The sequence below is a fragment of the Neodiprion pinetum genome, chromosome 2 (assembly GCF_021155775.2).
Source record: "Neodiprion pinetum isolate iyNeoPine1 chromosome 2, iyNeoPine1.2, whole genome shotgun sequence".
Classification (NCBI taxonomy): domain Eukaryota; kingdom Metazoa; phylum Arthropoda; class Insecta; order Hymenoptera; family Diprionidae; genus Neodiprion; species Neodiprion pinetum.
The window spans coordinates 2585453-2599123 of NC_060233.1; the positions used below are offsets into that span (position 1 = coordinate 2585453).

Sequence of the window (13671 nt, forward strand, 5' to 3'; positions counted from 1 at the left end):
GTTCCAGACATCAGGAATGCGAGCTCGTTTGAAATTCTATCCAAAGATTTTCCCGGATCAAAATTTATTATTTTTCACCATTACACCACGCATTGTTATTCAAGTGGCCATAGAAAAATGTGGCAAATAATATTGTCACGGTTGTTTACCTCTTCCGTTGATGGCTATGCTATATCCCGTCAAGGTAATTGCCAATACAATCTACGTTTTGTCTACTATTCTTATATCTACTTTGAAAACTCCAATTTTTTTTTTCACAAATATGAACAATCGGTATAGTATAATTTATAATGATGAGCAACTATACTTTGACCATAATACTGTCTCTACTTATTTTTTAATAATAGGTGTATACGTCGATACGATTTGTTTTATGATTTGTCCAGTTGGTATTAATTCACGTACACCGATATACGTGAGAAGGGATCGCATGGAGACATGTTTTACCAGTCAGGACACTAATGGAAGTCAGACCTCATTGCACGTCTCGAATGTACCGAGATCGAAAACCTTATCGTTCTTTGACATATTTTTCCAGTGGGATTTCAATGAGAGCCATGCTTGGGCGTGCGTCGCGCTGCTGGCAGTCCTCTACGCCTTTCGTGCATTCTGGAATTACTTCAGGACCGTTAAATTCATCCTGACATATTTAAACGGCCCCCCGGCATTGCCTTTGGTAGGGAACTGCCGTCTTGTCACAGATAAAGATCGTGAGTTGATGTAATCTCCATCCCCTCAGGACCACCCACGAGAGGACCCTTTAACGTCCCATTACCGCTGTCTTCCTCTGCTCAGTTTTGCAGCGTATGTCTCATACGAGGTACGACATGTACGGTACCATCTTCAGGATATGGCTGACGGTGTTCCCGGTGGTGATCCTCCTCGAGCCGGCCGACATTCAGGTGGTACTTGGCAGCACCAAGCACTTGGAGAAGAACGTCTTCTACAGTTTTTTACACAATCTGGTCGGCGATGGATTGGTACTGAGTGATGTTGACCGTTGGAAAATTCATCGGAAAATCCTTCAACCAGCTTTCAATTTGAATATTCTTAACCGGTTTACCGACACTTTTATCGATGGTGCCAACCGCCTAATCCGGAAGCTCATGAATTCTGCCGAGAAGAATATCGATCTGACCAAGTTCGTGAACGACTCGGTCGTCAACATTCTGAACGGTGAGTGTCGCGCTTGTTTCCCTTCTTTTTCTTTTTTTTTTTAATGTTTTTGCCACGACGAATGGACCGTGAATTCGAACGTGAAACTTTCAGAGATCGTTTTTGGCGTGACTATGGCTTCCAAAGAGCAGAGGCAGACGGAAGACGAAGAATCACCCTTCAGAAAGTAAGTGACAACGTGCCACGAACCCAAGACGGTGATTCTAGAGCCAAGGAAAACTAGCTCGGTATTGAAAGTATCCCGTCTCGTTAATCGTTGTTAAATACATATAGCGGACGTAGTTGAAAGGTGTTCCAGTTTGCACAGTTACTTGACATTTGGTCGAACAACGTTGAGGTCACCAACTCTCTCATGGGGGATGTGCAGAGAAATTTGTAATGCTTTTTTTTCTCATCGATTGGCAGGGGTCAATTAACGGCTCTGTATCGTCTGATGCGTCCGTGGCTCTGGGTGAACCGGATCTACGAGATGACAGCCGCCGCAAAACGTGAAAAGGCCTTTCACGCAGAGCTCCTTACGATCTGCAAGAAGATGATGGACGAGAGGCGAGAAGTTATCGGGAAGACGAAGCCGGATGTGAATCACGAGGTTGACGATTCCCAGCGGAGGACGTCCATCTTGGAATTCATGATCGAAGCAAGTGAGAAAAATCCGAGCATTACGGAGAACGACATCCTCAACGAGTGCTGCGCGTTCATGCTCGTCGGCCAGGATGCCGTCGCCTTTGCAATTACCATCACGATGTTTCTTCTTGCGGCGCACCCCGAGTGGCAGCAGAGGTGCGTTCAAGAGCTGGAGGATATCTTCGAGGGTGACTCAAGATCACCGACGACGGATGATCTTAGGAAGATGCGCTGCCTCGAGATGTGCATAAAAGAGTCGCTGAGACTCTATCCGAGCGTTCCGGTCTTCGGTAGAAAGTTGAGAGAGGACACCAAAGTTGGTTGGTGGAGGTTCCTCTTCTTCTCATTCTACAGCTAGCGATGTCCTCTGTAGCATATTTTTCAAGATACTCCTCTTTCTCTTCTAGGAAATTACGTGATCCCTGCAGGATGCGAAGTTATGTTTCTCCCCTACGTCACCCACCGACTACCACATTTCTATCCAGATCCCCACACCTTCGATCCGACGAGATTCGACCCTGACAGCAATGAAAATAGACACCGCTATGCCTATTTCCCTTTCAGCGCGGGGCCGAGGAACTGTATCGGTAAGTCAAGGTGCGGATGATGATCGCGAGTCGAGTGATCTTGGAACGTTTCTCCGCTTCAGGGTATAAGTTCGCGACGTTGGAAATGAAGGCTTTGATCAGCGTAGTCCTTCGGAACTTTCATCTTAGTACGGTACCAGGGAAGGACGAGTTACGGCTGAAGTACAGGATCACTTTGAGGGCTCAAGGCGGTGTCTGGGTTAATTTAAGACCGAGATATTGAAATTCGTGTGAATTGGACGAGGTGTTGGGTAAGCAGAAGTCCACTGACTACGTTTTTTATTAAGAATTTTTTCAGACTTTTAAAAACGGCGTTTTCGGAATTGGTTTTCATTCTTCTTCTACTCTACTGGTAGCTAAAAAAATCTGAAAAAAATTCCGAGACCCTTTTTGGTCGGTTGCATCATCGTACTAAAAAATTATCAAAATTGAAGGGGGTGAGGTCGAATGACAGCGTATACATGGACTAAATATTAATGTTGAGAAAAAATAAAGTAAAACAAAAGTCAACACTGAATTCATAATCGAAGTGTACCTAACAGTACATTATGTAACGAGGGAATAAAGGCGACTTTTATTCCTGTGTTACATATTAAGACTTTATTCTCGATTCAACTCTGGCCGCAATATTTATTTGAAAATTGGGAATTTTAAATTGATCTCATGTATTCCGCTGATTCAGATTTCCGGGAAATTATGATCTCACGATTTCATATTTCCCGTAAATTCGTTTTGGGGAAAAATATTTCACTTTTGTCCCGCGTTTGAGGTCAGAAAACTTTACTTTATGGTTGAGTCGGGAATAATATCTATTTTTTTTTTTTTTTTTCATCTTCTTCGCCCTTGTTTCATGTCACAGGTGTAATTTAATATTCGCAATCCACGTAGTTTGTTTTATCTTTCAACAAGCCATTGCCGGATAGGTAGATAATTTATTTTATTCAATGTCTTGAAATTTACAACGAAAGAGTCTATTCTTTTTCCTCATATTTTCTTACCCATATATTATACGTTATACATGTAACCCAATTATTACACGAACCGAACTTAAGTGGGTGTATTAATATTATATGTACGGATAGCCAGCTTGAAGAGAAAAAAATTTCTGTACATATGTGTGATGTACACTTTTTATACACCCACTAATCATATCGTCGCGAATGATCGTCTTTGAGCCAGCGAGACGACAATTCGGCGCCGTAAATTTCGTCCGTCTGGATCGTCATCGAGCATCCGATGAGCCGTATAAATTTATATTCGCCTGACGCAGATACGCGATCTATTATAAAAGAAATATAAATTCGGAGGAGACTTTTACGGTGACAATTTGCGAAATTTTATGTCTACGGTTTTATTTGTTTCCCAATGTCACGCGTATTATTCACTTGTAAAAATATCGATGGTACATTTGTTACACCGGATAAGAAGAAGATAAAAATTTTAAACTTATTTTTGTGCCTGGGTCGAGTCAATTATTTTTTTTTTTTTATTTCTCATGCATCAAAACGATGGAAAAATATATACACCGACCCTTGGAAGTTTGCTTCTGTAGTCTTGGGAGAAATAATAACGATTTGATAATTTCCCTAGCAAAAGTATACAGAGATTTTGGGCCTGGGATTTGTGTACGTGATTTATTATACGTCAAGGGATATTAAACGGATGAAAATTAATGTTTTTCGAAAAAGTCTGATTCCTGATTGAAGAAAATCTGTCATTTCAATTATTCAGCTGATAAGAAACCGTAACAATATTATTTTTGTATAAAAGTGATTTAAATGTGAAACCGAAGTTTGTTTAATTGTTACTTACAATAAATGTTTGAGAAAATAAGTAATTTGTCTTTTAATCCGAAATACCGTTGTGGTTTCTAGAAAAAAGGAAACTTTATCTAATGAAACTATTATTTCATTTATTCGTTTCGTGGCAGAAATCAAAATTGACATCTAGAATCCAGATTCAAAATTCGTGATCACCGGTTTTATATCTTACATTATGGATAATGTTGCAAAAAAATAAAGCCTGAGCTAGAAAAAATAACCTGATTTAATAATTTTTTTATTTTTATCGATCACTTTTTTTCTTCACTTTCCGTACAAAAATTCTAGACAAAATAATTCGTGTATAATCTTTTAATCCCCGTTAAAACAAGTTTTGCGTAACCGTTGCACTCTTTTTATTTGTGTATGATAACTTGTACGTTTCTATTCGGTAGCGAAACTTGCGAAACTTTCTCCTCGGAAGTTACACGCGGTGTTTGGAAATTTTTTAACGTCCGTATTTTTTCTTAGGTATTTCCCTCCCCCCCCACCCCTCCCCCCCCACCCCTTTCGTTTTAATTCGCAACTACGCGTGTACAACGGTATGATTTTTGAGGGTTAAACGTGTTTAATATTATCCCCGATTTTCGCTGTCAAAAGTTTTCATTCTTTTATTTTTATTTGATGATAAAAAAAAAAAAAAACTTGCAGATTCAATTTTAACGCCATCCGATGGACGCATAATGATTTCTCGAACGACAGAACGAAGTACATTAATGCAGTTACTTACGGACATGAATTATTCATGCGGTATGTAATTCTTTAACATCCAACCAAATAGGCATATTTTCAAGTACACGTATTGTACAATTGTTTGCGTAATTAGCTTATGCGAAGGTCGCTGATTCTGATTATAATATTTGTAAGAAAGAAAAAAAAAAAAAAAACAGACCCGGTCATTTGTAATAACATACATATATATATATGTATCTACGGAAAGGAAACGCAAGCGCGAGGAAGAATTATTGAAAAATTCGTTATCTCTTATTTTTAAAACGTCGTCGTTTAAACAACGGCCAAAAGTCTTCTTAAACTTGCACAATCGGTCGTATGATATATTAATATATATACATATACAGCTGCCCCGCTACGGTACAAGGTTTAAATGCGTTTGTTGTACACATTCGTTTTGTTTAATGTTTTTGATAAACGATTGTCGAGGCGTACAATTTCGTCATATGTACCCACATAATTATTTTATAGCGCGTAAAACTACGTCAGTTTTTCTTTTACGACCGACATAATATATTAATTGACGTTGATATACTTTGTACGTTGAAGTACGTACAATGTGTACGTAAATAGGTATGTGTATAATAATCGCTTGTTTTTCAACTCTCATCGAATCTGTTACATCATACTTGTAAATTTATTCTAAAGTCGTTAAATTTTTCAATCACGTGCACACATTTTTTTTATTAAATCTATACATGTATGTATACAATGGATTTGAAATAGAAATATGTTATACAGTATCTTCTCTGCATATGAATGAGGTTGCGTTTGAAAAACATTTTTTTCTTTTGTTTAGTATCCGTCGAAAAGTTAGTTTTTTTACTCTCGGACGAAGCCTCGTGAAAGCGGAACTCGGTGGCAAAATTCTAAAAGGTGACCAATCCGTTTTTCAATTTTCCAGACACTCTAGCCGAAATATCTCGAAAACCATACAAGTTGGAAAGTTGTTTTTGGTTTCATTTTGTAGATTATCAAATTTTCTATAAAAAAAAAAGGTCGAGACTACTTTACACTTAAATGTTCATCTCGTATTCGATACAAACGTTTAAAGTTGAATGCATCGAGTAAACGAACGAAGATGCTTGTCACCTTGTAAATTTTTATCTCACCCGTCTTCTAAGCTGATAAAAATAACGTCACGCAGTAGTCACGACCTGTTTCAAAGAACATTTGTCTATCCGCAAAGTGAAACCAAGAACAGCTTCCGAACTTGTACAGTTATCGCAATATTTCGTTTAAAGTGTTCGAAAAATTCAAACCCAATGCGTCACCTTTTAAAATTTTGCCTACCGAGTTCCGCTTTCACGAGGCATCGTCCGAGGCTAAAAAACTAACTTCTCAAAGCGTACGTAAGACAATAAAAAAAAAAGTTTAAAAAAAAAAACCGACCCAACCCAAGTACACATTGTATATACGTATAATTAAAGAAACGCTGCGGCTTCAGCAAATTTGGCGAGTATAACGAGTAGTCGAAAATTATTTTCATGCGATCGTCGATCGGGTGGACAATTTTTTTTTTTTTCAATTCTTTTTTTTTTTTTTTTATCTTCCGCTCCCCCTCTCTTCGATACCGAAATCGAATATTGAGGGAAGGTCTTAGCGACGTCAACGTTACCGGCACTATTCGCGGCTATCGCGTCTCTCGGCATTCCGTTTATACCGACGGCTTGTAACGTCGAGATCACCGAGCGTTTCGACAACGCGTAGTGGCGACTCTAAGGACTCTGCTCGGAAACTCTCTCACACGATCCGGCATCAACTCTCAGCTCAGCTCGGCTCAGAATCAATTTCTCGCTCAATAAATAGCGACGCTACTTCTCGCTCGTTGTACAAACAGATTATGACGATATTCATAAGTCCGGATGATGATACATATTTTCGGTATTAATCGAGTATTGCGCGTTTGTTGTTTTCACACAATCAACTTACGACATCTCGCGTTCTCATCAAAAATCTGTCCGATATATACTTTTCCATCTAATTGATACAACAGTTTTTCACCGCTCGTAAATATACGACGCTTCAGGCTTGCGCGGAGATAATGATAAAAAATTCTTCGTTTCGTTATCGTGTACCTTGAATCGTGAGACGCATCGTCACGGATCAGATTAGAAATATTCAATAACGATTTTCAAATCGTACGTATAAACTCTTGATCGATTGGAACATCTTTTCTTTCGATGATCGTTGTTGATTTTTTTTTTTTTTTTTGGAATTTTTTTTCCATCGTTGTTAATATCTTTTTCCTCTCCTTTTTCGGAAAATTCTTTACCGCGATGATGTTTTTTTTTTTTTACTAATCTTCCTTTCGCTTTTATCTCTTCTTCAACTTTCCTCAATATTTTAATATCAACGAAAAGTCACGTGTAATACTTGCGCCGTGTGGAGTTGGATTGAGAAAAAAGAACACATCGTCGGAGGGCAAACGAATGAGAATCGACGAGCAAAAAATGTTACGATTATTACCTGGATAAGAATGAAAAGAAAAAAAGGAAAGGAAGAGGAAGACGAAGAAGGGGATTGAGAATAAAGAAATTAAAAAAAAAAAAAAAAAGAAAAGGAGTAAAACATATCGTAACTGTCTGATTGTAATTAAAGCGTCGCGTCGAGTTATTTTCATCGTTCATTGTCAGTCACATGATCGGCTCGAGCTGAAGAAGCAGCACACACCGTGTGCGAGAAAATATTTGCACCGCGTGTTATACTTATTGTTAGGTATAACGATCCGTGAATGGTGCGGTATATTATGTATTATTGTACTTGGGGATATAAAAAAATAAAAGTAAAAAAAAAAAAAAAAGAAATCGAAGAAACGAACGATGATTAAAAAAAAAAAAAAACCAATGCGTATCACGCGATCACTTCGTGATCGGTTACGTATAAAGACGGTTATATTTTCTTTTACCGCCTCTTTATTCACTCTCTCAGGTATATTGTAACAACTATAAGCAGAAGTGCCTCCTTTCCCACTATCGTATCGTATCGTTATACGCGTCGCGATATCAACTGGCACGATGAAATATGTGCCGTAGAAATTTATCCGTATATACCATCCACGCGTTATATTTATACATAAATATTTGAGTGCAGAAATGAGAAGAAAAAAAAATGGAAGGATTTTCTCGGAAACAGGTTCAAAAGTTTCTTTTAGGTATAAAAATAAGACTGTTGAAATGTTAGATTGTAATGTTAACATTAGGAGGTTGCGCACGACAGTTTTCTATTTTCCATTAGGAATAACGCGGGAGAAAATGGTTTTTGCACATTTTGATTTTTGTAACTAAGCAACGACGCGTCGTACGGAAAATTTACAGACATATTTTCGCAGAGAATCGAACGCTTTAGAAAAAAGGTCTCTCATCATTTTACGATAAGTCTAGTATTTCAAAAGTTAGATCTTAAATAGATTTTAACCTCAATTAACTTTTGAAAGCGTAGATTTATCATAATATAAGATACCTTTTTTCTAGATCTTTCAATTCCCTGCAAAAATATGTCTGTGAATTCTCCTTACGACGTATCGTTGGCTAGTTGTACAAATCATAAAGAGAAGAAACTATTTTTTCCCGTGTTATTCTTATGGAAAATAGAAAAGTGCGATGCGCAATCTCTCAATATTGATATCAAGAGCTCAAATTTTAGCAGGCGTAATTTTATACATAAATGAAACTTTTGAACCTGTTTCCAATCAAAAAAAAAAAATAAAAAAACAAAAAAGTTTCTCATATACCGGGACAGTCTCTTGAAACTGGAAAATCAACCGCGCATGCGCGAGTTTTATCGGCTTTTCGTGCAGGCTTGCCATCCCCAGTTCTCAGCTGTCAAACTGTTCCTGGCGGCGATGTAGTTGATACGAATTTTCGAGGTTAGAATCTCAAATAATCGAGGCAGCGACTCGGAAACGTTTCGGAAGCATTTGTCATTGGGTCGAAAAGTCGATTCTTCAATGAACGGTCGGAATTTAACGCTTAATGCTTAGGTTGGCTCACCTGCATCGCGGACAAGAATATCGCTGCGGGAAGATTTGGCCGACCAATGAGATTGAATTATTTGGCGCATGCGCGCTTGATTTTCAACTTTCAAGAGATTGTCCCGGTATATGTGTATATGTTAACGCTTGTGCGCGTGTTTGCATACGAGGTAGAGTTTAGTGAGAAGCAGGTCGCCGATGAGCCGTGTCGGCTAACAGATTTGACAGCAGTTGTGCACTCCATTTAGCCCCAATTGACATCTCCTGCACTACCCATATACTTGATGTTTATCGTTCTAATTTTAAACCCGCCAATTATTTGACTTTATTAGGTACATACCTACAATACGTTACACTTGACGTACAACACTTGTAGGGTCTATGTGTCCGGAGATTGACTTTAGTATATACGATGTGTACGTACCTATACTACACATTGTATACTTACACGCGTATCTCGCCTAGTTATTATGGCGATTAATCGTGACTCGTTAGTAGCTCCTTAATTGCTTCTCTCCTTTTAAATTTTTTTCGTTTTTTTTTTTAAATCGTTTTACATCGGACATTTTTTTTTTTTTTCCATCTCCTGACCGTGTATTAGAAATATTTCTCGACCCCTTGGCGATGTCGTTCTTCAAACGACAGTTCCGAATCGAGGGATGCTGGGAAGGGGAGCTGAGGGAGAAAAAACGAGGCGCCACCGAGACTCGTGACGCCGGGTATCGTCGATTGACGTCATCATCCTCGACGAGGGGATGCTCCCGCTCTTGATACCGAGGTTAAGTCTCCAGGAATCCAGGATACCGTTCTCCTCAAGGACACGCAGCTCCTTCGATCCGGGAATTCAAGAGCTGACCTAGGTCGCGTTCCAAATCTCTTCTCCTCTCGTCTCCTCCCTGCCTCCTCGTTTTTATTGCACCGAGTGAAATTTACGACCGTGTTTGTCATTTTCGTCCTCTTCCATGATATAAAAAAAAAAAAAAAAAACGAAGTACCTATAAGGTAGAAAATGAAAATGAGTTTTTTTTTTTTTTTTGTTCCATTTACCAGGTAACTTTTCCGATGATTCTTCGTGTCGATAAAACGTAATAAACTGATGATGACGTCTTGTGTAATTGTGAAAGAGAAAGAAAAAAAAAAAAAACGATTTCAGCAAAGCAAACCAAAGCGACTTAATATTGCAATGATATTTGAACGGTTATTACAACGATGGAAAACCATTTTACTACAATTTTCTACAGAGAGATTGTAATAATAAAAAAAAAAAAAAAACGTTATTTATCTCATTGACAATGAGGTTAGTTGGGAAGGGTGGCTTGAAGTCTATTTTTTGACAAAAATGTTTTCGAATGAAAAACAAAACAAAAAATTGGGGCCAATCCGCTTATTAATTTTGTATTCGTTTCCTGTATTTGGATAAAGACTTGAGGATTTAACGTAAAATTATTCATTGTCAGTTTCGAATAATTTATACGATAAAATGATCAAATCCGCTGCGACGTAACTCGCGGTGTGTATATTATACCTAATTACGTATGTCTACGCACATATGTACGTTCGTACGTACGATCATGATCCATATAATAACGTAGATCTGCATCGCGACAAGTATACGTGTGTATATATGTGTATATGGTGCATTCCACGTCAAATTAACAGCCCATGTACCCAATCCTCTTCGATTTTAACCATCTTTTAGTATGATGTTCATACCAGGGCAAAAGGGTTTCGAAATTTCATTCAAATTTTCTCAGTCACCGGTGAAATTTGAAATAAATCGAGTAATCCATTCTGAGAATGGCATTTTTTGAAGATTTGAAAATTTTACCGCAGATTCCGTGATTTTAAATGTGATTTTCAAGCGCCGCAAGATAATGGGATCTCAGTCTTTTTCTGTTTTCTATTCCCCGATCTAAATAGATCACGGAATCGTGAAAATAATGTGATTCTGAAATCTATTTAGATCAAGGCGCATAAAAAATAAGAAAGCGAAAAAAAAAAAAAAAATTTCGACACTGTGAAACTAAAGATTTGCAAAAAAATAGTCAATACTGAGATCCCATTATCGTGTGTTGCTAAAAAATCAAATTTTGAATCACCGAATTAGTGTGAATTTTTTAAGATTTTTCCAAATTGCGTTATCGTAATTAGTTTTGCGATTTTGAATAAATTTCACCAGTGACTGAAGAAAATCTGAAAAAATTCCCGATACCATTTTGGATCGGTAAGAACGTCGTACTAAGAAATGATCAGAATCGAAGAGGGTGAGGTACATGGACTGCTAATTTGACGTGGAATGCCCCATATGTACATATAATACATCCAATAATGATTTTCTCCTTGATATCCAATCGCGTCTATAACGCAGATGGGATTGCGCAGTGGGAAAAATAATGGGTATCGTCACCGTCATGCACGCGCCGTCGTCGCCGTCGTCGATCCTCGTCACGATCAAGATAAGTGACAAATACTCGATCCTTAACTGCCTCAATCGAGGATAGGCGGTCCTACGGGTTTGTTTTTATCGTATGCTTCCCTCCTGAACCATATTTAATACCGTATCTGTATTTTCTTACAGTACGTACACACATCGGACCATTGGCTGCGCTTCTTATATACGGTATGGAACTTATGCCTTCTCTCAAATCCTGCATCTGCGAGAGGTTAGTCACTCATGAAATCTTTTGAAATCTACTGAAATCTTTTGTAATCTTTGAAATCTCTTAAAATCTTCTGAAATCCTTTGAAATCTCTGTAACTTTCCTTTGAAAAAATCCTTTGAAATCCCATAAAGTCTCTTGTAATCTTTTGAAATCGTTTGTAATCTTTGGAAATCATTTGAAATCTTTTGAAACCCCATAAAGTATCTTGTAATCTTTTGAAATCGTTTGTAATCTTTGGAAATCATTTGAAATCTTTTGAAATCCTTTGAAATCCTTTGAAATCCCACAAAGTCTCTTGTAATCTCTTGAAATCGTTTGTAATCTTTGGAAATCATTTGAAATCTTTTGAAACCCCATAAAGTATCTTGTAATCTTTTGAAATCGTTTGTAATCTTTGGAAATCATTTGAAATCTTTTGAAATCCTTTGAAATCCCGCAAAGTCTCTTGTAATCTTTTGAAATCACTTTCAATTCCTGAAACGTTTGGAAATCATTTGAAATTCTTTGAAGTCCCATAAAGTCTTTTGTAATCATTTGAAATGATTTGAAATTCCTGAAATCTTTTGAAATCTTTTGAAATCCGTTAAAATCTTTTTAATTCCTTGTAATCTTGAAATCAGGTGTACATTAAATCGACGAGTGATTAACCCCTCGCGTATATGTGGTCGTGAGTAGGTATAAGAAAAAACCGTTTGACAAATGTCGTTGATTAAACTTGAAGGAATGGCGAGTATCCGCCGGATCATTTTAAGCATTCAGAGTTTTAAGTCATCACTGGAAGGTTGGTTGGGAATTGAACTTCGAGGTTGTTGTATTACGTTACATCTATTAAGGATGTGTGGAACCGACAGTTGGGTCAAGATCGCTGTGAAACAATATATAGTTCAAAATGTTTCACCGAAGCTGATCTACAGTTACATCAAAAACCATACAAAGTCGCTGAATTAATGATCCGAGCAAAATACTCGGAACACTCAGTTATTGGATATCATCTAAGGACTTGTTTCTTAACCAAGTTCTCGACTCTTTTACATGTTTCGATCAACGCTGAACGTTGGACTTTTCGAACCTTCGCTAATTGTAAGACCGTTTCTTGCTTCGACAAATTTTCTACCCGACTGTACGTCCCGTATAACCACAACGCGAGGTGGAACTTGACCATGGATGCTGGTCAGTAATGAACGTTTCATTTGTTACACCGGACTGTGTAACCCTCACCGTTTCTCCTTATAACGTCGTTGTTTAACGTTAGAGATTGACATTGAACGGCAGCAACCGCAGCATCAACTCGACGATAATATAACAATCAACTCTTATGTGTATATACGGAACGATTATGATATTACGGAACCCAGTCTACGCTTCCCGCGGCTTATCAATGGAGAGCTATTACACGTAAAAGAGCATAATGCCGCAGCTCCGAAGCTGCGAGGCTTACACTTGACGCTTTGTATCCATCCTCGACACTTTAGAGATTTTCGGATTCGACGAAACTTCTCCAAATGTGGCCTGTTATCAATTACACAAGCCATTCATACGATGTGTCGCAATTACAGGGAATATTAGTTATCGATTTCGAATCTCGTCAAGTTCATATCACTTACGGATGTCTTTCTTACGGGGGTCGTTTAGTGCGAAGGCTTTTTATTTAAAGGTTTTTTGGACATTTTTTCTTTTTTTTTAAGCAAAACCATTGAAACAGAATCCGTCATAATTTTCACATTATATTTATCGACATTTAAACAACCTTTGTGAATTGAAAACGCGATATGTACAGGCACGTAATAAAGAGCTGTTAAAATTTGAGCAGAATCAGTCTATTGCTTTTAGATATTATGTCTACGCTTTTTGTTTTACATACGTTCCTGTCGGGCATTATACGTTGGGTTGTATTCAATATTTCGTCTCCAAAAAATTCGCAAATTTTGCTTAAATGTCGATAAATATAACGTGAAAGTTGTGAGAAATTTGATTTCAACGTTTTGTCTTAAAAAAAAAAAATACCTAAAAAATCTTTAAGAAAATCTTTAAGCCTTCACCCTAGGCGCCCTCCTTATACTCCTGATGTAACGTCGCTGAGATGGATCTACATCTAT

At 37.8% G+C, this 13671-nt stretch overlaps 1 protein-coding gene across 8 annotated transcripts in view; it reads left to right on the top strand.

The window, feature by feature from the left end:
• The window catches only part of LOC124211891 (probable cytochrome P450 4aa1), a 43183-nt gene that overhangs the window by 16741 nt on the left and 12771 nt on the right, over positions 1–13671 (top strand). For 3 of the 8 annotated variants that reach the window (XR_006881534.2, XM_046611406.2, XM_046611405.2), the window contains exons 2-7: positions 539–710; positions 796–1176; positions 1270–1342; positions 1582–2120; positions 2208–2387; positions 2450–2638. Coding sequence is in view for 7 of the 8 variants with exons in the window: in XM_046611406.2 (XP_046467362.1) it covers positions 539–710; positions 796–1176; positions 1270–1342; positions 1582–2120; positions 2208–2387; positions 2450–2610 (1506 nt within the window). In the remaining variant the exon portion in view is untranslated. Of the gene's footprint in view, positions 1–538; positions 711–795; positions 1177–1269; positions 1343–1581; positions 2121–2207; positions 2388–2449; positions 2898–4858; positions 4962–9513; positions 9870–11490; positions 11627–13671 lie in introns of those variants that run through there. The other 5 variants (XM_046611410.2, XM_046611403.1, XM_046611407.1 and 2 more) reach the window with 4 other exon arrangements.